This window comes from Scyliorhinus torazame, chromosome 10, assembly GCF_047496885.1.
Source record: "Scyliorhinus torazame isolate Kashiwa2021f chromosome 10, sScyTor2.1, whole genome shotgun sequence".
Lineage (NCBI taxonomy): Eukaryota > Metazoa > Chordata > Chondrichthyes > Carcharhiniformes > Scyliorhinidae > Scyliorhinus > Scyliorhinus torazame.
In genome coordinates, this window is record NC_092716.1 from 133,282,443 (window position 1) to 133,305,036 (window position 22,594).

The 22,594-nt window shown below is 60.8% G+C and overlaps 1 protein-coding gene across 1 annotated transcript in view; it reads left to right on the forward strand.

Annotated features, from left to right (window-relative positions):
• Positions 1-22,594, forward strand: part of agbl2 (AGBL carboxypeptidase 2) — a 310,115-nt gene that overhangs the window by 187,269 nt on the left and 100,252 nt on the right. The window contains exon 14 of the mRNA XM_072518765.1: positions 11,534-11,635. Coding sequence (XP_072374866.1) covers positions 11,534-11,635 — 102 coding nt within the window. The remainder of the gene's footprint in view (positions 1-11,533; positions 11,636-22,594) is intronic.

Below are 22,594 nucleotides of genomic sequence, written 5' to 3' on the forward strand. Positions count from 1 at the left end.
CGCTGTCCAAGGTAGAACAATTTCTGCCTGTACGTCCTGCCGCACCTCTGCGCGGCTACCCTCCTGGGGCTGGACTTCCAATGCCATTTGCAAAGCCTGACTTTTAAATTCAGCGGCCCTATACCTCCCCTTACTGTCTGCGGCCTCGCGACCCTTAAGGTCGACCCGCCTTCCCTGTTTGCGAACCTCACCCCGGATTGCAAACCCGTCGCCACCAGGAGCAGACGGTACAGCGCCCAGGACCGGACCTTCATCAGGTCTGAGGTCCAAAGGATGCTGGGGAAAGGGGTCATCGAAGCGAGCAACAGTCCCTGGAGAGCTCAAGTAGTGGTGTTAAAGACCGGGGAGAAGAATAGGATGGTCATCGACTACAGTCAGACCATCAACAGGTTTACGCAGCTGGATGCGTACCCTCTCCCCCGTATAGCCGACCTGGTAAACAGGATCGCATAATACAAGGTCTTCTCCACGGTGGACCTCAAGTCCGCCTACCACCAGCTACCCCTCCGCACTAGTGACCGCAAGTACACTGCCTTCGAAGCAGATGGGCGGCTCTGTCAATTTTTAAGAGTTCCCTTTGGTGTCACTAATGGGGTCTCGGTCTTCCAGCGAGAGATGGACCGAATGGTTGACCGGTACGGCTTACGCGCAACGTTCCCGTATCTGGATAAAGTCACCATCTGCGGCCATGACCAGCAGGACCACGTCACCAACCTCCGAAAATTTCTCCAGACCGCGAAAATCCTTAACCTGACATACAATAAGGATAAATGCGTGTTTAGCACCAACCGTCTAGCCATTCTAGGCTACGTAGTGCGAAGTGGAGTCATAGGCCCCGACCCTGAGTGCATGCGCCCCCTTATGGAGTTCCCCCTCCCTCACTGCCCCAAGGCCCTGAAGCGATGCCTCGGGTTCTTCAGCTATTATGCACAGTGGGTCCCCAATTACGCAGACAAAGCCCGACCCCTGATCCAGTCCACAACCTTCCCCCTGTCGACGGAGGCCCGCCAGGCCTTCAGCCGCATCAAAGCAGACATTGCAAAGGCCACGATGCACGCCATCGACAAGTCCCTCCCCTTCCAGGTCGAGAGCGATGCGTCCGACGTAGCTCTGGCCGCCACCCTCAATCAAGCGGGGAGGCCCGTGGCTTTCTTCTCCCGTACCCTCCGTGCTTCCGAAATTCGCCACTCCTTGGTCGAAAAGGAGGCCCAGGCCATAGTCGAAGCTGTGAGACATTGGAGGCATTACCTGGCCGGCAGGAAATTCACTCTCCTCACGGACCAACGGTCGGTTGCCTTCATGTTCGATAATGCACAGCGGGGCAAGATTAAAAACGACAAGAGGTGGAGGATAGAACTCTCCACCTTCAACTACGAGATCTTGTACCGTCCGGGGAAGCTGAACGAGCCTCCTGATGCCCTGTCCCGCAGCACTTGGGCCACCGCACAAGTGGACCGCCTCTGAGCCCTCCACGAGGACCACTGCCACCCGGGGGTCACTCGTTTTTTCCATTTCGTCAAGACCCGCACCTGCCCTACTCAATCGAGAAGGTCAGGACAGTCACCAGGGACTGCCAAATCTGCGCGGAGTGCAAACCGGTACTTCTACCGGCCAGAGAGGGCACACCTGAAGGCTTTCCGTCCCTTTGAACGCCTCAGCATGGACTTCAAAGGCCCCCCCCCCCCCCCCCCCACCGACTGCAACACGTACTTCCTGAACGTGATTGACGAGTACTCCCGGTTCCCATTCGCCATCCCCTGCCCAGACATGACCGCAACCACCGTCATCAAGGCCCTCCAGGGTACCTTTACACTGTTCGGTTTCCCCGCATACATTCACAGTGATAGGGGGTCCACCTTTATGAGCGACGAACTGCGTCAATTCCTGCTCAGCAAGGGCATCGCCTCGAGCAGGACGACCAGTTACAACCTCCGGAGAAACGGGCAGGTAGAGAGGGAGAATGGAATGGTCTGGAAGACCGTTCTACTGGCCCTACGGTCCAGGAATCTCCCGGTCTCCCGCTGGTAAGAGGTCCTCCCGATGGCCCTTCACTCCATCAGGTCGCTGCTCTGTACAACCACAAATCAGAAGCCTCATGAACGTCTCCTTGTTTTCCCCAGGAAGTCCTGCTCCGGGACCTCGCTCCCAACCTGCCTAGCGACATCCGGACCCATCCCGCTTCGGAAGCACGTGCGGGCGCACAAGTCGGACCCGTTGGTCGAGAGGGTCCACCTGCTGCACGCTAACCCCCAGTACACTTACGTGGCGTTCCCTGACGGCCGGCAAGACACAGTCTCCCTTCGGGACCTGGCGCCCGCCGGAACCCCACGCGCACCCGAGCCATTACCCCCACCCCCACTCCCCCCCCACAGCACCTCACTGGAGGGTCAGTACTCCCGCCGCTCCTGCCCAGGCCCGACCACCCACCGACGCCCCCTACAGGCGCCCCACCTCCCTGTCAATCTTTTGCCCCTACTGCGCCGCCTAGGGGTGACGAACCTGCCAGGGAGGACGACACCACGCTCCCGGAGTCACAACCGCCGGGACCCCCGTCAGAATCACCGCCGAAGCCCAGACGCTCCAGAAGGATGACCAGGCCATCCGATCGACTGATTGCTCCACTATGAACACTTTTTACACAACCTCGACATCACGGCACCTCCATACCTGGTCATATCCATGCTAAAGGCGATTATTAACGCTGGCCACCACCCCGCCGGGTTCTTTTTTTAACAGGGGGTGAATGTGTTAGTACCAGGTATTGCGGTACCTGAGAGGCTGATGACCATTGGTTAGACCCAGGAGTCTACCATTGGCTGTATTGCGTAGCTCCGCCCTGAAGGCGGGGTATAAGAGATGGTGCCGTCCCAGCAGCCTTCACTTTCTGTATCGAAGCTGCGGGGAAAAGGTTCTAGTAGGTTAAAGCCTTCAGTTATGAATCACTTCGTCTTGAGTGTAATTGATTGCGCATCAGTGGGTTCCCTCCAGGTGCTCCGGTTTCCTCCCACAAGTCCGAAATACGTGCTGGTAGGTAATTTGGACATTCTGAATTCTCCCTGTGTACCGGAATGTGGCGATGAGGGGCTTTTCATGGTAACTTCATTGCAGTGTTAATGTAAGCCTACTTGTGACAATCAAGATTATTATTATTATTAAGATGGGGTGGAGGGGAAGGGGGGTTAGATGATGGGGTGGGGGGGGAGGGGAAGGGGGGTTAGATGATGGGGTGGGGGGGATGGAAGGGAAGGGGGTTTGATAATGGGGTGGGGGGTGGAGGGGAAGGGGCTTAGATGATGGGGTGGGGGGGTGGAGGGGAAGGGGGTTAGATGATGGGTTGGGTGGTGGAGTGGAAAGGGCTTAGATGATGGGGTGGGGGGGTGGAGGGGAAGGGGGTTAGATGATGGGGTGGGGGGGTGGAGCGGAAAGGGGGTTAGATGATGGGGTGGGGGGTGGAGCGGAAAGGGGGTTAGATGATGGGGTGGGGGGGTGGAAGGGAAGGGGGGTTAGATGATGGGGCGGCGGGGTGGAGGGGAAGGGGGGTTAGATGATGGGGCAGAGGGGTGGAGGGGAAGGGGGTTAGATGATGGGGTGGGGGGTGGAGGGGAAGGGGGGTTAGATGATGGGGTGGGGGGTGGAGGGGAAGGGGGGTTAGATGATGGGGCGGAGGGGAAGGGGGTTAGATGATGGGGTGGGGGGTGGAGGGGAAGGGGGGTTAGATGATGGGGCGGAGGGGAAGGGGGTCAGATGATGGGGTGGGGGGTGGAGGGGAAGGGGGGTTAGATGATGGGGTGGAGTGGTGGAGGGGAAGCGGGGTTAGATGATGGGGTGGGGGGTGGAGGGGAAGGGGGGTTAGATGATGGGGTGGGGGGTGGAGGGGAAGGGGGGTTAGATGATGGTGTGGGGGGTGGAAGGGAAGGGGGGTTAGATGATGGGGTGGGGGGTGGAGGGGAAGGTGGGTTAGATGATGGGGTGGGGGGTGGAGGGGAAGGGGGGTTAGATGATGGGGTGGAGGGGAAGGGGGTTAGATGATGGGGTGGAGGGGAAGGGGGGTTAGATGATGGGGTGGGGGGTGGAGGGGAAGGGGGGTTAGATGATGGGGTGGGGGGGTGGAGGGGAAGGGGGGTTAGATGATGGTGTGGGGGGTGGAAGGGAAGGGGGGTTAGATGATGGGGTGGGGGGTGGAGGGGAAGGTGGGTTAGATGATGGGGTGGGGGGTGGAGGGGAAGGGGGGTTAGATGATGGGGTGGAGGGGAAGGGGGGTTAGATGAAGCTGGAGCACAGCAGACTGAGTGACCATGGGATTTAGCAATATGCTATACCATTCCGCTGAGATAGGAGGAAGGGAGGGGAAGAGGATAGACAGGAGATGAATTTCATCAGTAAAATACAAAATACTGAAAGCCACGTGTGATAACCCGGTTGGATAAAGGGGAGTGGGGAAGTCTGGCAGCAGGGGGAGGAGTCTGAGAGTTGTGGGAGAATCTGGGAGTGGGAGGGGAAGTCTGATAGTTGTGAGGAGTGTGGGAATGTGGGACGAGTCTGGGAGTGGGGGCGGGGGGAAGGGGGGGGGGGGAGTCTGGGAGTGGGAGGGGAAGTCTGTGAGTTGTGAGGAGTGTGGGAATGTGGGACGAGTCTGGGAGTGGGGGCGGGGGGAAGGGGGGGGGAGTCTGGGAGTGGGAGGGGAAGTCTGTGAGTTGTGGGGGAGGAGTCTGGGAGTGGGGGTGTTCTGGGTGTGAGGGGGGAATCTGGGTAAGAGGGGGGGGGAGTCTGGGAGTGGGGGGAGAGTCTGGGTTGGGGGGAGTCTGGGTTGGGGGGAGTCTGGGAGTGGGGGTAGTCTGGGGGTGGGGGGTAGTTTGGGAGTGGGGGGATGTCTGGGAGTGGGGGGGTGTCGGAGTAGGGGGGAGTCTGGGAGTGGGGGAAGTCTGGGAGTGGGGGGAGTCTGGGAGTGGGGGGGGGAGTCTGGGAGTGGGGGGGGGAGTCTGGGAGTGGGAGGGGGAGTCTGGGAGTGGGAGGGGAGTCTGGGAGTGGGGGGGGAGTCGGGGAGTGGGGAGGGGGAGTCTGGGAGTGGGATGGGAAGTCTGGGAGTTGTGAGGAGTCTGGGAATGAGGGGGGAGTCTGGGAGTGGGGGGGGGAGGTCTGGGAGTGGGAGGGGAGTCTGGGAGTGGGGAGGGGGGAGTCTTGAAGTGGGAGGGGAAGCCTGGGAGTGGGAGGGGAAGTCTGGGAGTTGTGAGGAGTCTGGGAATGAGGGGGGAGTTTGGGAGTGGGGGGGTAATGTCTGGGAGTGGGAGGGGGAGGCTGGGAGTGGGAGGGGAAGTCTGGGATGGGAGGGGAGTCTGGGAGTTGGGGGGAGTCTGGAGTTGAGGGGAGTCTGGGAGTGGGGGGGAGGGAGTCTGGGAGTGGGGGGGAAGTCTGGGAGTTGTGAGGAGTCTGGGAATGAGTGGGAGTCTGGGAGTGGGGGGGGGAGTCTGGGAGTGGGGGGGAATCTGGGAGTGGGGGGGAGTCTGGGAGTGGGGGGAGTCTGGTAGTGGGGGGATGTCTGTGAGTGGGGGGGAGTCTGGGAGTGGGAGTGGGGGGGAGTCTGGGAGTGGGAGTGTGGGGGGGGAGAGTCTGGGAGTGGGAGTAGGGGGGGAGTCTAGGAGTGGGAGGGGAAGTCTGGGAGTGGGAGGGGAAGAGTCTGGTAGTGAGGGGGGAGTTTGCGAGTGGGGGAGGGAGTCTGGGAGTGGGGAGGGGGAGTCTGGGAGTGGGGGGGGGAGTCTGGGAGTGGGAGGGGAAGCCTGGGAGTGGGATGGGAAGTCTGGGAGTTGTGAGGAGTCTGGGAATGAGGGGGGAGTCTGGGAGTGGGGGGGGGGGGGAGTCTGGGAGTGGGAGGGGAGTCTGGGAGTGGGGGGGAGTCTGGAAGTGGGAGGGGAAGCCTGGGAGTGGGAGGGGAAGTCTGGGAGTTGTGAGGAGTCTGGGAATGAGGGGGGAGTTTGGGAGTGGGGGGGGGGGGAAGTCTGGGAGTGGGAGGGGGAGGCTGGGAGTGGGAGGGGAAGTCTGGGAGTGGGAGGGGAGTCTGCGAGTTGGGGGGAGTCTGGGAGTTGAGGGGAGTCTGGGAGTGGGGAGGGGGAGTCTGGGAGTGGGGGGGGGGGGAAGTCTGGGAGTTGTGAGGAGTCTGGGAATGAGTGGGAGTCTGGTAGTGGGGGGACGTCTGTGAGTGGGGGGGAGTCTGGGAGTGGGAGTGGGGGGGAGTCTGGGAGTGGGATTGTGGGGGGAAGAGTCTGGGAGTGGGAGTAGGGGGGGAGTCTGGGAGTGGGAGGGGAAGTCTGGGAGTGGGGGGGAGTCTGGGAGTGGGGGGGAGTCTGGGAGTGGGGGGGGAGTCTGGGAGTGGGGGGGGAGTCTGGGAGTGGGAGGGGAGTCTGGAGTGGGGGGGGTGTCTGGGAGTGGGGGGGGTGTCTGGGAGTGGGGGGGGGAATCTGGGAGTGGAGGTGGGAGTCTGGGAGTGGGGGGTGAGTCTGGCACTGGGGGGGGGGAGTCTGGGAGTGGGGAGGGGGAGTCTGGGAGTGGGGCGGGGGGGGGGAGTCTGGGAGTGGGAGGGGAAGCCTGGGAGTGGGATGGGAAGTCTGGGAGTTGTGGGGAGTCTGGGAATGAGGGGGGAGTCTGGGAGTGGGGGGGGGGGGGAGTCTGGGAGTGGGAGGGGAGTCTGGGAGTGGGGGGGGGAGTCTGGGAGGGGGGGTGGAGTCTGGGAGAGGGAGGGGAAGCCTGGGAGTGGGAGGGGAAGTCTGGGAGTTGTCAGGAGTCTGGCAATGAGGGGGGAGTCTGGGAGTGGGGGGCTGGGAAGTCTGGGAGTGGGAGGGGGAGGCTGGGAGTGGGAGGGGACGTCTGGGAGTGGGAGGGGAGTCTGGAAGTGGGAGGGGAAGTCTGGGAGTGGGGGGTGGGGGTCTGGGAGTGGGGGTTGGAGTCTGGGAGTGGGGGGGAGTCTGGGAGTGGGGGGGGAGTCTGGGAGTGGGGGGTAGTCTGGGAGTGGGACAGGGAAGTCTGGGAGTTGTGAGGAGTCTGGGAATGAGGGGGAGTCTGGGAGTGGGGGGGGGGAGTCTGGGAGTGGGGGGGGGAGTCTGGGAGTGGGGGGGGGAGTCTGGGAGTGGGGGGGGAGTCTGGGTGTGGGGGGGGAGTCTGGTAGTGGGGGGATGTCTGTGAGTGGGGGGGGGAGTCTGGGAGTTGGAGTGGTGGGGAGACTGGGAGTGTGTGGGGGGAGTCTGGGAGTGGGAGTAGGGGGGGTGTCTGGGAGTGGGAGGGGAAGTCTGGGAGTGGGAGGGGAAGGGTCTGGGAGTGGGGGAGGGAGTCTGGGAGTGGGGAGGGAGTCTGGGTGGCAGTCTGTGAGTGGGGGGGAGTCTGGGAGTGGGAGTGGTGGGGAGTCTGGGAGTGGGAGTGTGGGGGGGGAGTCTGGGAGTGGGAGTAGGGGGGTGTCAGTGAGTGGGAGGGGAAGTCTGGGAGTGGGAGGGGAAGAGTCTGGGAGTGGGGGGGGAGTCTGGGAGTGGGAGGGGCAATCTGGGAGTTGGAGGGGGAGTCTGGGAGTGGGGGGGGGGAGTCTGGGAGTGGGAGGGGAAGCCTGGGAGTGGGAGGGGAAGTCTGGGAGTTGTGAGGGGGAGACTGGGAGTGGGACGGGAAGTCTGGGAGTGGGAGGAGAAGTCTGGGTGTGGGGGGGTGGGGTGTCTGGGAGTGGGGGGGGAGTCTGGGAGTGGGAGGGGAAGCCTGGGAGTGGGAGGGGAAGTCTGGGAGTTGTGAGGGGGAGACTGGGAGTGAGACGGGACGTCTGGGAGTGGGAGGGGAAGTCTGGGTGTCGGGGGGGGTGGGGTGTCTGGGAGTGGGGGTGGAGTCTGGGAGTGGGAGGGGAAGCCTGGGAGTGGGATGGGAAGTCTGGGAGTTGTGAGGAGTCTGGAATGAGGGGGGAGTCTGGGAGTGGGGGGGTGGGAGTCTGGGAGTGGGAGGGGAGTCTGGGAGTGGGGGGGGGAGTCTGGGAGGGGGGGGGTCTGGGAGAGGGAGGGGAAGCCTGGGAGTGGGAGGGGAAGTCTGGGAGTTGTGAGGAGTCTGGCAATGAGGGAGGAGCCTGGGAGTGGGGGGGGGGTGGAAGTCTGGGAGTGGGAGGTGGAGGCTGGGAGGTGGAGGCTGGGAGTGGGAGGGGACGTCTGGGAGTGGGAGGGGAGTCTGGGAGTGGGGGGTGGGGGGTCTGGGAGTGGGGGTGGGAGTCTGGGAGTGGGGGGGGGAGTCTTGGAGTGGGGGGGGGAGTCTGGGAGTGGGGGGGAGTCTGGGAGTGGGATGGGGAAGTCTGGGAGTTGTGAGGAGTCTGGGAATGAGGGGGAGTCTGGGAGTGGGGGGAGTCTGGGAGTGGGGGGGAGTCTGGGAGTGGGGGGGGGGAGTCTGGGAGTGGGGGGGGAGTCTGGGAGTGGGGGGGAGTCTGGTAGTGGGGGGATGTCTGTGAGTGGCAGTGGTGGGGAGTCTGGGAGTGGGAGTGTGGGGGGGAGTCTGGGAGTGGGAGTAGGGGGAGGGTGTCTGGGAGTGGGAGGGGAGGTCTGGGAGTGGGAGGGGAAGAGTCTGGGAGTGGGGGGGAGTCTGGGAGTGGGGGGGGAGTCAGGGTGGGAGTCTGTGAGTGGGGGGGAGTCTGGGAGTGTGAGTGGTGGGGAGTCTGGGAGTGGGAGTGTGGGGGGGGAGTCTGGGAGTGGGAGTAGGGGGGTGTCTGGGAGTGGGGGGGTGTCTGGGAGTGGGGGGGAGTCTGGGAGTGCGGGGGAGTCTGGGAGTGGGGGGGAGTCTGGGAGTGTGAGTGGTGGGGAGTCTGGGAGTGGGAGTGTGGGGGGGGGAGTCTGGGAGTGGGAGTAGGGGGGTGTCTGGGAGTGGGGGGGAGTCTGGAGTGGGGGGGAGTCTGGGAGTGGGGGGGAGTCTGGGAGTGTGAGTGGTGGGGAGTCTGGGAGTGGGAGTGTGGGGGGGGGTGTCTGGGAGTGGGGGGGAGTCTGGGAGTGGGGGGGAGTCTGGGAGTGGGGGGGAGTCTGGGAGTGGGAGGGGCAATCTGGGAGTTGGAGGGGGAGTCTGGGAGTGGGGGGGGAGTCTGGGAGTGGGAGGGGAAGTCTGGGAGTTGTGAGGAGTCTGGCAATGAGGGGGGAGTCTGGGAGTGGGGGGGGCGTCTGGGAGTGGGAGGGGAAGTCTGGGAGTGGGAGCGGAAGTCTGGGTGTGGGGGGGTGGGGTGTCTGGGAGTGGGGGTGGAGTCTGGGAGTGGGGGGTGGAGGGTCTGGGGGTGGGGAGTCTGGAAGTGGGGTGGGGGTCTGGGTGTGGGGGGGAGTCTGGGTGTGGGGGGAAGTCTGGGTGTGGGGGGGAAGTCTGGGAGTGGGTGGGGAGACTGGGAGTGGGGGGGACTGGGAGTGGGGGGGGAGTCTGGGAGTGGGGGGGGAGTCTGGGAGTGGGTAGGGGAGTCTGGGAGTGGAGAGGGGAGTCTGGGAGTGGTGAGGGGAGTCTCGGAGTGGGGGGGGAGTCTGGGAGTGGGGGAGGGAGTCTGGGAGTGGGGGGGGAGTCTGGGAGTGGGGGGGGAGAGTCTGGGAGGTGGGGGGGGAGTCTGGGAGTAGTAGGGGGGGAGTCTGGGAGTGGTAGCGGGGGAGTCTGGGAGTAGTGGGGGGGAGTCTGGGAGTGGGGGGGAAGTCTGGGAGTTGTGAGGAGTCTGGGAGTGGGGGGGGGGGAGTCTGGGAGTGGGGGGAGAGTCTGGGAGTGGGGGGGGGAGTGTGGGAGTGGGAGTAGGGGGGGAGTCTTGGAGTAGTAGGGGGGAGTCTGGGAATAGTGGGGGGGAGTCTGGGAGTGGGGGGGAAGTCTGGGACATGTGAGGAGTCTGGGAATGAGGGGGAGTCTGGGAGTGGGGGGGGAGTCTGGGAGTGGGGGGGGGAGTCTGGGAGTGGGAGTAGGGGGGAGTCTGGGAGTGGGAGGGGAAGTCTGGGAGTGGGAGGGGAAGTCTGGGAGTGGGAGGGGAAGTCTGGGAGTGGGAGGGGAAAAGTCTGGAGGTGGGAGGGGAAGAGTCCTGGGAGTGGGGGGGGAGTCTGGGAGTGGGGGGCGGGGAGTCTGGGAGTGGTAGGGGAATCTGGGAGTGGGGGGTGGGGAGTCTGGGAGTTGGGGGGTGGGAGTCTGGGAGTGGGGTGGGGAGTCTTGGAGTGGGGAGGCTGGAGTCTGGGTGTGGGGGTGGAGTCTGGGTGTGGGGGTGGAGTCTGGGTGTGGGGGTGGAGTCTGGGTTTGGGAGGGGAAGTCTGGCTGTGGGGGGGAGTCTGGGTGTGGGGGGGAGTCTGGGTTTGGGAGGAGAAGTCTGGGTGAGGGGGGGAGTCTGGGTGTGGGGGGGAGTCTGGGAGTTGTGTAAGGGTCTCTGGGAATTGTGTGGGGGAGTCTGGGAGTTGTGAGGGGCGGTTAGCACTGTTGCTTCACAGCGCCAGGGTCCCACGTTCGATTCCCGGCTTGGGTCACTGTCTGTGTGGAGTCTGCACGTTCTTCCCGTGTCTGCGTGGGTTTCCTCCGGGTGCTACGGTTTCCTCCCACATGTCCCAAAAGACGTTCTATTAGGTGAATTGGCCATTCTGAATTCTCCCTCTGTGTACCCGAACAGGCGCCGGAATGTGGCGACTGGGGGCTTTTCACAGTAACTTCATTGCTGTGTGTTAATGTAAGCCAACTTGTGACAATAAAGATTATTGTTATAACATTATTATTAATATCTGGGTGAGCTATTTTTACTTTGTTTGATGTGGGCAACATTTATTTCCCATTTCTAATTGCCTTGATGAATGACATTTAAGAGTCAATCACGTTATTCTGGATTAGGTGGTAAGGGCGGCAGATTCATTTCCCTATCGGAACATTAGCGAACCAAGTGATTTTTACACAGTGATTATTGCGCTTTCTATTCCAGATGTGTATCTACTCTGGTGGGCTTTGACCCGAGCCCCCAGAGCATTTCCTTGCACCTCTGGATTGCTAGTCCAGTGACAATACCAGAACTCCAAATGGCATTTAGGGGTCTGGGAGCACGGGGTATGGGGGAGACGGGGGCCTGGGGGGTGATGGGGAGTACCAGGCCTGGGGGAGCAGGGGGTCTGGGGGAGACGGGGCCTGGGGTGTGATGGGGAGTACCAGGCCTGGGGAGATGGGGCCTGGGGGTGATGGGGAGTACCGGGCCTGGGGGAGACGGTGCTTGGGGGGGGTTGGGGAGCATGGGGCCTGGGGGAGCGGGTGGTCTGGGGGAGATGGAGTGTGGGGTTTTGGGGAGATATGGAGCACCGGGGCGTGTGGGAGACGGGGCCTGTGGGAGACGGGGCCTGCGGGAGACTGGGCCTGCAGGAGAAGGGATCTGCGGGAGGTAGAGTCTGGGACAGCCGGGGCCTGTGGGGTAGGGAAGTCAGTACTGCGGATGACTCTGAGAGGGATGACAATGAAGGGGATAGAGGTGATTAGTATCTTCTGGCAATGTGAGCTTTTCTTGGCTTCCTGGTTTGCTAACACATCCATTCCTGTTCCCACTCTGTTTTTCTGGATCTAGCTCCAGCAAACACACAGGGAACAGATTCCAACAACTCGACCCTGGATACCTCAGCCCATCAGTGCACTCTCCGTCATCTGTGCCATCGACACTAAGAAAAAGGTGACTTTTACTAACCTGCTGCTGCCTGTTGTAGTAAACCAACATCATTCCCATTCCAGAATATGCAAGTAATCCCAATAAATGGGGAGTGGGGTCAGGGTGACACCCAAAAGAACAAGGAAAGAAATGTGCAGCACAGGAACAGGCCCTTCGGCCCTCCAAGCCCGTGCCGACCATGCTGCCCGACTAAACTACAATCTTCTGCACTTCCTGGGTCCGTATCCCTCTATTCCCATCCTATTCATGTATTTATCAAGATGCCCCTTAAATGTCACTATCGTCCCTGCTTCCACTACCTCCTCCGGTAGCGAGTTCCAGGCACCCACTACCCTCTGCGTAAAAAACTTGCCTCATACATCTCCTCTAAACCTTGCCCCTCTCACCTTAAACCTATGCCCCCTAGTATTTGACCCCTCTACCCTGGGGAAAAGCCTCTGACTATCCACTCTGTCTATGCCCCGCAAAATTTACAGAATGGGGTCAGGGTGACACCCAGTGGATGGGAAGTGGGGTCAGGGTGACACCCAGTGGATGGGAAGTGGGGTCAGGGTGACACCCAGTGGATGGGGTGTGGGTTACAGACTGACCCCAGTGAATGGGGAGTGGGGTTAGGGTGACACCCAGTGAGTGGGGTCAGGGTGACACCCAGTGGATGGGGAGTGGGGTCAGGCTACCACCCAGTGAATGGGGAGTGGGTAACAGAGTCAGACCCAGTGAATGAGGAGTGGGTTACAGAGACAGACCCAGTGAATGGGGAGTGGGTTACAGAGTGATCCCAGTGAATGGGGAGTGGGTTACAGAGTCAGACCCAATGAATGGGGAGTGGGTTACAGAGTCAGACCCAGTGAATGGGGAGTGAGTTACAGAGTGACCCCAGTGAATGGGGAGTGGGTTACAGAGTGACCCCGGTGAATGGGGAGTGGGTTACAGAGTGACCCCAGTGAATGGGGAGAGGGTTACAGAGCGACCCCAGTGAATGGGGAGTGGGTTACAGAGTGACCCCGGTGAATGGGGAGTGGGTTACAGAGTGACCCCGGTGAATGGGGAGTGGGTTACAGAGTGACCCCAGTGAATGGGGAGTGGGTTACAGAGTGACCCCGGTGAATGGGGAGTGGGTTACAGAGTGACCCCAGTGAATGGGGAGTGGGTTACAGAGTGACCCCGGTGAATGGGGAGTGGGTTACAGAGTGACCCCGGTGAATGGGGAGTGGGTTACAGAGTGACCCCAGTGAATGGGGAGAGGGTTACAGAGCGACCCCAGTGAATGGGGAGAGGGTTACAGAGCGACCCCAGTGAATGGGGAGTGGGTTACAGAGTGACCCCGGTGAATGGGGAGTGGGTTACAGAGTGACCCCAGTGAATGGGGAGTGGGTTACAGAGTCAGACCCAGTGAATGGGGAGTGGGTTACAGAGTAATCCCAGTGACTGGGGAGTGGGTTACAGAGTCAGACACAGTGAATGGGGAGTGAGTTACAGAGTCAGACCCAGTGAATGGGGAGTGGGTTACAGAGTGACCCCGGCGAATGGGGAGTGGGTTACAGAGTGATCCCAGTGAATGGGGAGTGGGTTACAGAGTGATCCCAGTGAATGGGGAGTGGGTTACAGAGTCAGACCCAGTGAATGGGGACTGGGTTACAGAGTGACCCCAGTGAATGGGGAGTGGGTTACAAAGTGACCCCGGTGAATGGGGAGTGGGTTACAGAGTGACCCAGTGAATGGGGAGTGGGTTACAGAGTGACCCCAGTGAATGGGGAGTGGGTTACAGAGTCAGACCCAGTGAATGGGGACTGGGTTACAGAGTGACCCCAGTGAATGGTGAGTGGGTTACAGAGTCAGACCCAGTGAATGGGGAGTGAGTTACAGAGTCAGAGCCAGTGAATGGGGAGTGGGTTACAGAGTCAGACCAGTGAATGGGGAGTGGGTAACAGAGTGACCCCAGTGAATGAGGACTGGGTTACAGAGTGACTCCAGTGAATGGGGAGTGGGTTACAGAGTGACCCCGGTGAATGGGGAGTGGGTTACAGAGTGACCCCGGTGAATGGGGAGTGGGTTACAGAGTGACCCCAGTGAATGGGGAGTGGGTTACAGAGTGACCCCGGTGAATGGGGAGTGGGTTACAGAGTGACCCCGGTGAATGGGGAGTGGGTTACAGAGTGACCCCAGTGAATGGGGAGAGGGTTACAGAGCGACCCCAGTGAATGGGGAGAGGGTTACAGAGCGACCCCAGTGAATGGGGAGTGGGTTACAGAGTGACCCCGGTGAATGGGGAGTGGGTTACAGAGTGACCCCAGTGAATGGGGAGTGGGTTACAGAGTCAGACCCAGTGAATGGGGAGTGGGTTACAGAGTAATCCCAGTGACTGGGGAGTGGGTTACAGAGTCAGACACAGTGAATGGGGAGTGAGTTACAGAGTCAGACCCAGTGAATGGGGAGTGGGTTACAGAGTGACCCCGGCGAATGGGGAGTGGGTTACAGAGTGATCCCAGTGAATGGGGAGTGGGTTACAGAGTGATCCCAGTGAATGGGGAGTGGGTTACAGAGTCAGACCCAGTGAATGGGGACTGGGTTACAGAGTGACCCCAGTGAATGGGGAGTGGGTTACAAAGTGACCCCGGTGAATGGGGAGTGGGTTACAGAGTGACCCAGTGAATGGGGAGTGGGTTACAGAGTGACCCCAGTGAATGGGGAGTGGGTTACAGAGTCAGACCCAGTGAATGGGGACTGGGTTACAGAGTGACCCCAGTGAATGGTGAGTGGGTTACAGAGTCAGACCCAGTGAATGGGGAGTGAGTTACAGAGTCAGAGCCAGTGAATGGGGAGTGGGTTACAGAGTCAGACCCAGTGAATGGGGAGTGGGTAACAGAGTGACCCCAGTGAATGAGGACTGGGTTACAGAGTGACTCCAGTGAATGGGGAGTGGGTTGCAGAGTGACCCCAGTGAATGGGAAGTGGTTACAGAGTGACTCCAGTGAATGGGGACTGGGTTACAGAGTGATCCCAGTGAATGGGGAGTGGGTTACAGAGTGATCCCAGTGAATGGGGAGTGGGTTACAGAGTCAGACCCAGTGAATGGGGAGTGGGTTACAGAGTGACCCGGGCGAATGGGGAGTGGGTAACAGAGTGATCCCAGTGAATGGGGAGTGGGTTACAGAGTGATCCCAGTGAATGGGGAGTGGGTTACAGAGTCAGACCCAGTGAATGGGGACTGGGTTACAGAGTGACCCCAGTGAATGGGGAGTGGGTTACAAAGTGACCCCGGTGAATGGGGAGTGGGTTACAGAGTGACCCAGTGAATGGGGAGTGGGTTACAGAGTGACCCCAGTGAATGGGGAGTGGGTTACAGAGTCAGACCCAGTGAATGGGGACTGGGTTACAGAGTGACCCCAGTGAATGGTGAGTGGGTTACAGAGTCAGACCCAGTGAATGGGGAGTGAGTTACAGAGTCAGAGCCAGTGAATGGGGAGTGGGTTACAGAGTCAGACCCAGTGAATGGGGAGTGGGTAACAGAGTGACCCCAGTGAATGAGGACTGGGTTACAGAGTGACTCCAGTGAATGGGGAGTGGGTTACAGAGTGACCCCGGTGAATGGGGAGTGGGTTACAGAGTGACCCCGGTGAATGGGGAGTGGGTTACAGAGTGACCCCAGTGAATGGGGAGTGGGTTACAGAGTGACCCCGGTGAATGGGGAGTGGGTTACAGAGTGACCCCGGTGAATGGGGAGTGGGTTACAGAGTGACCCCAGTGAATGGGGAGAGGGTTACAGAGCGACCCCAGTGAATGGGGAGAGGGTTACAGAGCGACCCCAGTGAATGGGGAGTGGGTTACAGAGTGACCCCGGTGAATGGGGAGTGGGTTACAGAGTGACCCCAGTGAATGGGGAGTGGGTTACAGAGTCAGACCCAGTGAATGGGGAGTGGGTTACAGAGTAATCCCAGTGACTGGGGAGTGGGTTACAGAGTCAGGACACAGTGAATGGGGAGTGAGTTACAGAGTCAGACCCAGTGAATGGGGAGTGGGTTACAGAGTGACCCCGGCGAATGGGGAGTGGGTTACAGAGTGATCCCAGTGAATGGGGAGTGGGTTACAGAGTGATCCCAGTGAATGGGGAGTGGGTTACAGAGTCAGACCCAGTGAATGGGGACTGGGTTACAGAGTGACCCCAGTGAATGGGGAGTGGGTTACAAAGTGACCCCGGTGAATGGGGAGTGGGTTACAGAGTGACCCAGTGAATGGGGAGTGGGTTACAGAGTGACCCCAGTGAATGGGGAGTGGGTTACAGAGTCAGACCCAGTGAATGGGGACTGGGTTACAGAGTGACCCCAGTGAATGGTGAGTGGGTTACAGAGTCAGACCCAGTGAATGGGGAGTGAGTTACAGAGTCAGAGCCAGTGAATGGGGAGTGGGTTACAGAGTCAGACCCAGTGAATGGGGAGTGGGTTACAGAGTGACTCCAGTGAATGGGGAGTGGGTTGCAGAGTGACCCCAGTGAATGGGAAGTGGTTACAGAGTGACTCCAGTGAATGGGGAGTGGGTTGCAGAGTGACCCCAGTGAATGGGAAGTGGTTACAGAGTGACTCCAGTGAATGGGGACTGGGTTACAGAGTGATCCCAGTGAATGGGGAGTGGGTTACAGAGTGATCCCAGTGAATGGGGAGTGGGTTACAGAGTCAGACCCAGTGAATGGGGAGTGGGTTACAGAGTGACCCCGGTGAATGGGGAGTGGGTAACAGAGTGACCCCAGTGAATGGGGACTGGGTTACAGAGTGACTCCAGTGAATGGGGAGTGGGTTACAGAGTGACCCCAGTGAATGGGAAGTGGTTACAGAGTGACTCCAGTGAATGGGGACTGGGTTACAGAGCGATCCCAGTGAATGGGGAGTGGGTTACAGAGTCAGACCCAGTGAATGGGGAGTGGGTAACAGTGTGACCCCAGTGAATGGGGAGTGGGTTACAGAGTGAACCAGTGAATGGGGAGTGGGTTACAGAGTGACCCCAGTGAATGGGCAATGAGTTACAGAGTGAGACCCATTGAATGGGGAGTGGGTTACAGAGTCAGAAACAGTGAATGTTAGTGGGTTACAGAGTCAGACCCAGTGAATGGGGAGTGGGTTACAGAGTGAACCCAGTGAATGGAGAGTGGGTACAAAGTCAGACCCAGTGAATGGGGAGTGGGTTGCAGAGTGAACCCAGTGAATGGAGAGTGGGTACAAAGTCAGACCCAGTGAATGGGGAGTGGGTTGCAGAGTGACCCCAGTGAATGGGGAGTGGGTACAGAGTCAGACCCAGTGAATGGGGAGTGGGTACAGAGTCAGACCCAGTGTATGGGGAGTGGGTAACAGAGTCTGACCCAGTGAATGGGGAATAGGTAACAGCGTCAGACCCAGTGAATGGGGAGTGTCAGTCGGGTGACCCCCGTAAAACGGGAGTGTGGGTCTGACAGAACCCCAGTGAAAGAAGGGTGACGGTCAGTAACCCCAAGTGAAAGTGGAGTGCGTGATCCACGGTGAATGTGGAGTGGGTACAGTTGACTCCCAGTAAAATGGGAACGGGTTACACGGTGAGACCGGGCGATCAGGGATCCCCCAGTGAATAGGGCCGGGCGATCAGGGTTCCCCCAGTGAATGGGGACGGGCGATCAGGGTTCCCCCAGTGAATGGGGACGGGCGATCAGGGTTCCCCAGTCAATGTGGACGGGGCTTCAGGGATCCAATGGGGACGGGCTATCAGGGTTCCCCAGTGAATGTGGACGGGGCTTCAGGGATCCAATGGGGACGGGCGATCAGGGTTCCCCCAGTGAATGGGGACGGGCGATCAGGGTTCCCCAGTCAATGTGGACGGGGCTTCAGGGATCCAATGGGGACGGGTGATCAGGGTTCCCCAGTGAATGGGGACGGGCGATCAGGGTTCCCCCAGTGAATGGGGACGGGCGATCAGGGTGCCCCAGTGAATGTGGACGGGCGATCAGAGATCCCCCAGTGAATGGGGACGGGCGATCAGGGATACCCAGTGAATGTGGACGGGCGATCAGGGTTCCCCAGTGAATGGGGACGGGCGATCAGGGTTCCCCCAGTGAATGTGGACGGGCGATCAGAGATCCCCCAGTGAATGGGGACGGGCGATCAGGGATACCCAGTGAATGTGGACGGGCGATCAGGGTTCCCCAGTGAATGGGGACGGGCGATCAGGGTTCCCCCAGTGAATGGGGACGGGCGATCAGGGATACCCAGTGAATGTGGACGGGCGATCAGGGTTCCCCAGTGAATGTGGACGGGCGATCAGGGTTCCCCCAGTGAATGGGGACGGGCGATCAGGGATACCCAGTGAATGTGGACGGGCGATCAGGGTTCCCCAGTGAATAGGGCCGGGCGATCAGGGTTCCCCCAGTGAATGGGGACGGGCGATCAGGGTTCCCCAGTGAATGGGGATGGGCGATCAGGGATACCCAGTGAATGTGGACGGGCGATCAGGGTTCCCCAGTGAATGGGGACGGGCGATCAGGGTTCCCCCAGTGAATGGGGATGGGCGATCAGGGATACCCAGTGAATGTGGACGGGCGATCAGGGTTCCCCAGTGAATGTGGACGGGCGATCAGGGTTCCCCCAGTGAATGGGGACGGGCGATCAGGGATACCCAGTGAATGTGGACGGGCGATCAGGGTTCCCCAGTGAATAGGGCCGGGCGATCAGGGTTCCCCCAGTGAATGGGGACGGGCGATCAGGGTTCCCCAGTGAATGGGGATGGGCGATCAGGGATACCCAGTGAATGTGGCCGGGCGATCAGGGTTCCCCCAGTGAATGGGGACGGGCGATCAGGGTTCCCCCAGTGAATGGGGATGGGCGATCAGGGTTCCCCCAGTGAATGGGGCCGGGCGATCAGGGTTCCCCCAGTGAATGTGGACGGGCGATCAGAGATCCCCCAGTGAATGGGGACGGGCGATCAGCGTTCCCCAGTGAATGGGGACGGGCGATCAGCGTTCCCCAGTGAATGGGGACGGGCGATCAGCGTTCCCCAGTGAATGGGGACGGGCAATCAGGGATCCCCCAGTGAATGAGGATGGGCGATCAAGATCCCCCAGTGAATGTGGACGGGCGATCAGGGATCCGCCAGTGAATGGGAACGGGCGATCAGGGTTGCCCCAGAAAATGAAGGTGGGAGGTCAGGGTACTCCCAGTGAATGGAGGTGGGAGGTCAGGGTTACCCAGTGAATGGAGGTGGGAGGTCAGGGTGCCCCAGTGAATGGGGGTGGGAGGTCAGGGTTCGCACAGTGAATGGGGACGGGCAGTCAGTGATCCCCCAGTGAATGGGGGTGGGAGGTCAGGGATCCCCCAGTGAATTGGGGTCGGAGGTGACGGTTCCCCCAGTGAATGTGGACGGGCGATCAGGGTTCCCCAGTGAATGTGGACGGGCGATCAGGGTGCCCCAGTGAATGGGGACGGGCGATCAGGGTTCCCCCAGTGAATGGGGACGGGCGATCAGGGTGCCCCAGTGAATGGGGACGGGCAATCAGGGTGCCCCAGTGAATGGGGACGGGCGATCAGGGTTCCCCCAGTGAATGGGGACGGGCGATCAGGGTGCCCCAGTGAATGGGGACGGGCAATCAGGGTGCCCCAGTGAATGGGGACGGGCGATCAGGGTGCCCCAGTGAATGGGGACGGGCGATCAGGGATCCCCAGTGAATGGGGACGGTCCATCAGGGATCCCCCAGTGAATGTGGACGGGCGATCAGGGATCCCCCAGTGAATGGGGATGGGCGATCAGGGATCCCCCAGTGAATAGGGACGGGCGATCAGGATTCCCCAGTAAATGGGTCAGGCGATCAGGGTGCCCCAGTGAATGGGGACGGTCCATCAGGGATCCCCCAGTGAATGGGGATGGGCGATCAGGGATCCCCCAGTGAATGGGGACGGGCGATCAGGGATCCCCCAGTGAATGGGGACGGGCGATCAGGGTTCCCCCAGTGAATGGGGACGGGCAATCAGGGTGCCCCAGTGAATGGGGACGGGCGATCAGGGATCCCCCAGTGAATGGGGACGGGCGATTAGGATCCCCCAGTGAATGGGGACGGGCGATTAGGATCCCCCAGTGAATGGGGACGGGCGATCAGGGTGCCCCAGTGAATGGGGACGGGCCATCAGGATTCCCCAGTAAATGGGTCAGGCGATCAGGGTGCCCCAGTGAATGGGGACGGGCGATCAGCGTTCCCCAGTGAATGTGGACGGGCGATCAGCGTTCCCCAGTGAATGTGGACGGGCGATCAGCGTTCCCCAGTGAATGGGGACGGGCGATCAGGGATCCCCAGTGAATGTGGACGGGCGATCAGGGTGCCCCAGTGAATGGGGACGGGCGATCAGGGTGCCCCAGTGAATGGGGATGGGCGGTCAGGGTGCCCCAGTGAATGGGGACGGTCCATCAGGGATCCCCCAGTGCATGGGGACGGGTGATCAGGGATCCCCCAGTGAATGTGGACGGGCAATCAGGGTGCCCCAGTGAATGGGGACGGGCGATCAGGGATCCCCCAGTGAATGTGGACGGGCGATCAGGGATCCCCCAGTGAATGGGGACGGGCGATCAGGGTTCCCCAGGGAATGGGGACGGGCGATCAAGGTGCCCCAGTGAATGTGGACGGTCGATCAGGGATCCCCCAGTGAATGGGGACGGGCGATTAGGATCCCCCAGTGAATGGGGACGGGCGATCAGGGATTCCCCAGTAAATGGGTCAGGTGATCAGGGATCCCCCAGTGAATGGGGACGGGCGATCAGGGTTCCCCCAGTGAATGGGGACGGGCAATCAGGGATCCCCCAGTGAATGTGGACGGGCGATCAGCGTTCCCCAGTGAATGGGGACGGGCAATCAGGGATCCCCCAGTGAATGTGGACGGGCGATCAGCGTTCCCCAGTGAATGTGGACGGGCGATCAGGGATCCGCCAGTGAATGAAGGTGGGAGGTCAGGGTTACCCAGTGAATGGAGGTGGGAGGTCAGGGTGCCCCAGTGAATGGGGGTGGGAGGTCAGGGTTCGCACAGTGAATGGGGACGGGCAGTCAGTGATCCCCCAGTGAATGGGGGTGGGAGGTCAGGTTTCCACCAGTGAATGGGGGTGGGAGGTCAGGGATCCCCCAGTGAATTGGGGTCGGAGGTGAGGGTTCGCCCAGTGAATGGGGACGGGCGATCAGGGTTCCCCCAGTGAATGGGGACGGGCGATCAGGGTGCCCCAGTGAATGGGGACGGGCGATCAGGGTTCCCCCAGTGAATGGGGATGGGCGATCAGGGTGCCCCAGTGAATGGGGACGGGCGATCAAGGATCCCCCAGTGAATGGGGACAGGCGATCAGGGTGCCCCAGTGAATGGGGACGGTCCATCAGGGATCCCCCAGTGAATGGGGATGGGCGATTAGGATCCCCCAGTGAATGGGGACGGGCGATCAGGGTTCCCCCAGTGAATGGGGACGGGCCATCAGGGTTCCCCAGTGAATGGGGATGGGCGATCAGGGTTCTCCCAGTGAATGGAGGTGGGAGGTCAGGGTGCCCCAGTGAATGGAGGTGGGAGGTCAGGGTTACCCAGTGAATTGAGGTGGGAGGTCAGGGTGCCCCAGTGAATGGAGGTGGGAGGTCAGGGTTCGCCCAGTGAATGGGGACGGGCGGTCAGTGATCCCCCAGTGAAAGGGGGTGGGAGGTTAGGGTTCCCCCAGTGAATGGGGGTGGGAGGTCAGGGATCCCCCTGTGAATGGGGGTGGGAGGTCGGGGATCCGCCAGTGAATGGGGGTGGGAGGTCAGTGATTCTCCGGTGAATGGGGGTGGGAGGTCAGGGTTCTCTCAGTGAATGGGGGTGGGGGGTCAGGGCTCCTCCAGTAAATGGGGTGGGAGGTCAGGGATCCCCCAGTGAATGGGGACGGGCGATCAGTGATCCCCCAGTGAATGTGGATGGGCGATCAGGGTGCCCCAGTGAATGTGGATGGGCGATCAGGGTGCCCCAGTGAATGGGGACGGGCGATCAGGGTTCCCCAGTGAATGAGGCGGGGCGATCAGGGATCCGCCAGTGAATGGGAACGGGCGATCAGGGTTGCCCCAGAGAATGAGGGTGGGAGGTCTGGGTACTCCCAGTGAATGGAGGTGGGAGGTCAGGGTTACCCAGTGAATGGAGGTGGGAGGTCAGGGTGCCCCAGTGAATGGGGGTGGGAGGTCAGGGTTCGCCCAGTGAATGGGGACGGGCAGTCAGTGATCCCCCAGTGAATGGGGGTGGGAGGTCAGGTTTCCACCAGTGAATGGGGGTGGGAGGTCAGGGATCCCCCAGTGAATGGGGGTGGTAGGTCAGGGTTCGCCCAGTGAATGGGGACGGGCGATCAGGGTTCCCCAGTGAATGTGGACGGGCGATCAAGGATCCCCCAGTGAATGGGGATGGACGATCAGGATTCCTCAGTCAATGGGGACGGGCGATCAGGGATCCCCCAGTGAATGGGACGGGCGGTCAGGGTTCCCCCAGTAAATGGAACGGGCGGTCAGTGATCCCCCAGTGAATGGGGCTGGGAGGTCAGGGTTCCCCTAGTGAATGTGGGTGGGAGGTCAGGGTTCCTCCAGTGAATGCGGGTGGCAGGTCAGTGTTCCTCCAGTGAATGGGGTCGGAGGTCAGGGTTCCTCCAGAGAATGGGGGTGGGAGGTCAGATTTCCGCCAGTGAATAGGGGTGGGAGGTCAGGGATCCCCCAGTGAATGAGGGTGGGAGGTTGGGGATCTGCCAGTGAATTGGGGTGGGAGGTCAGGGATCCCCCAGTGAATGTGGGTGGGAGGTCAGGGTCCCCCAGTGATTGAGTGTGGGAGGTCAGGGATTCTCCAGTGAATGGGGGTGGGAGGTCAGGGTTCCCCCAGTGAATGGGGGTGGGAGGTCAGGGGTCCTCCAGTAAATGGGGTGGGAGGTCAGGGATCCGCCAGTGAATGGGGGTGCGAGGTCAGGGATCCCCCTCTGAAG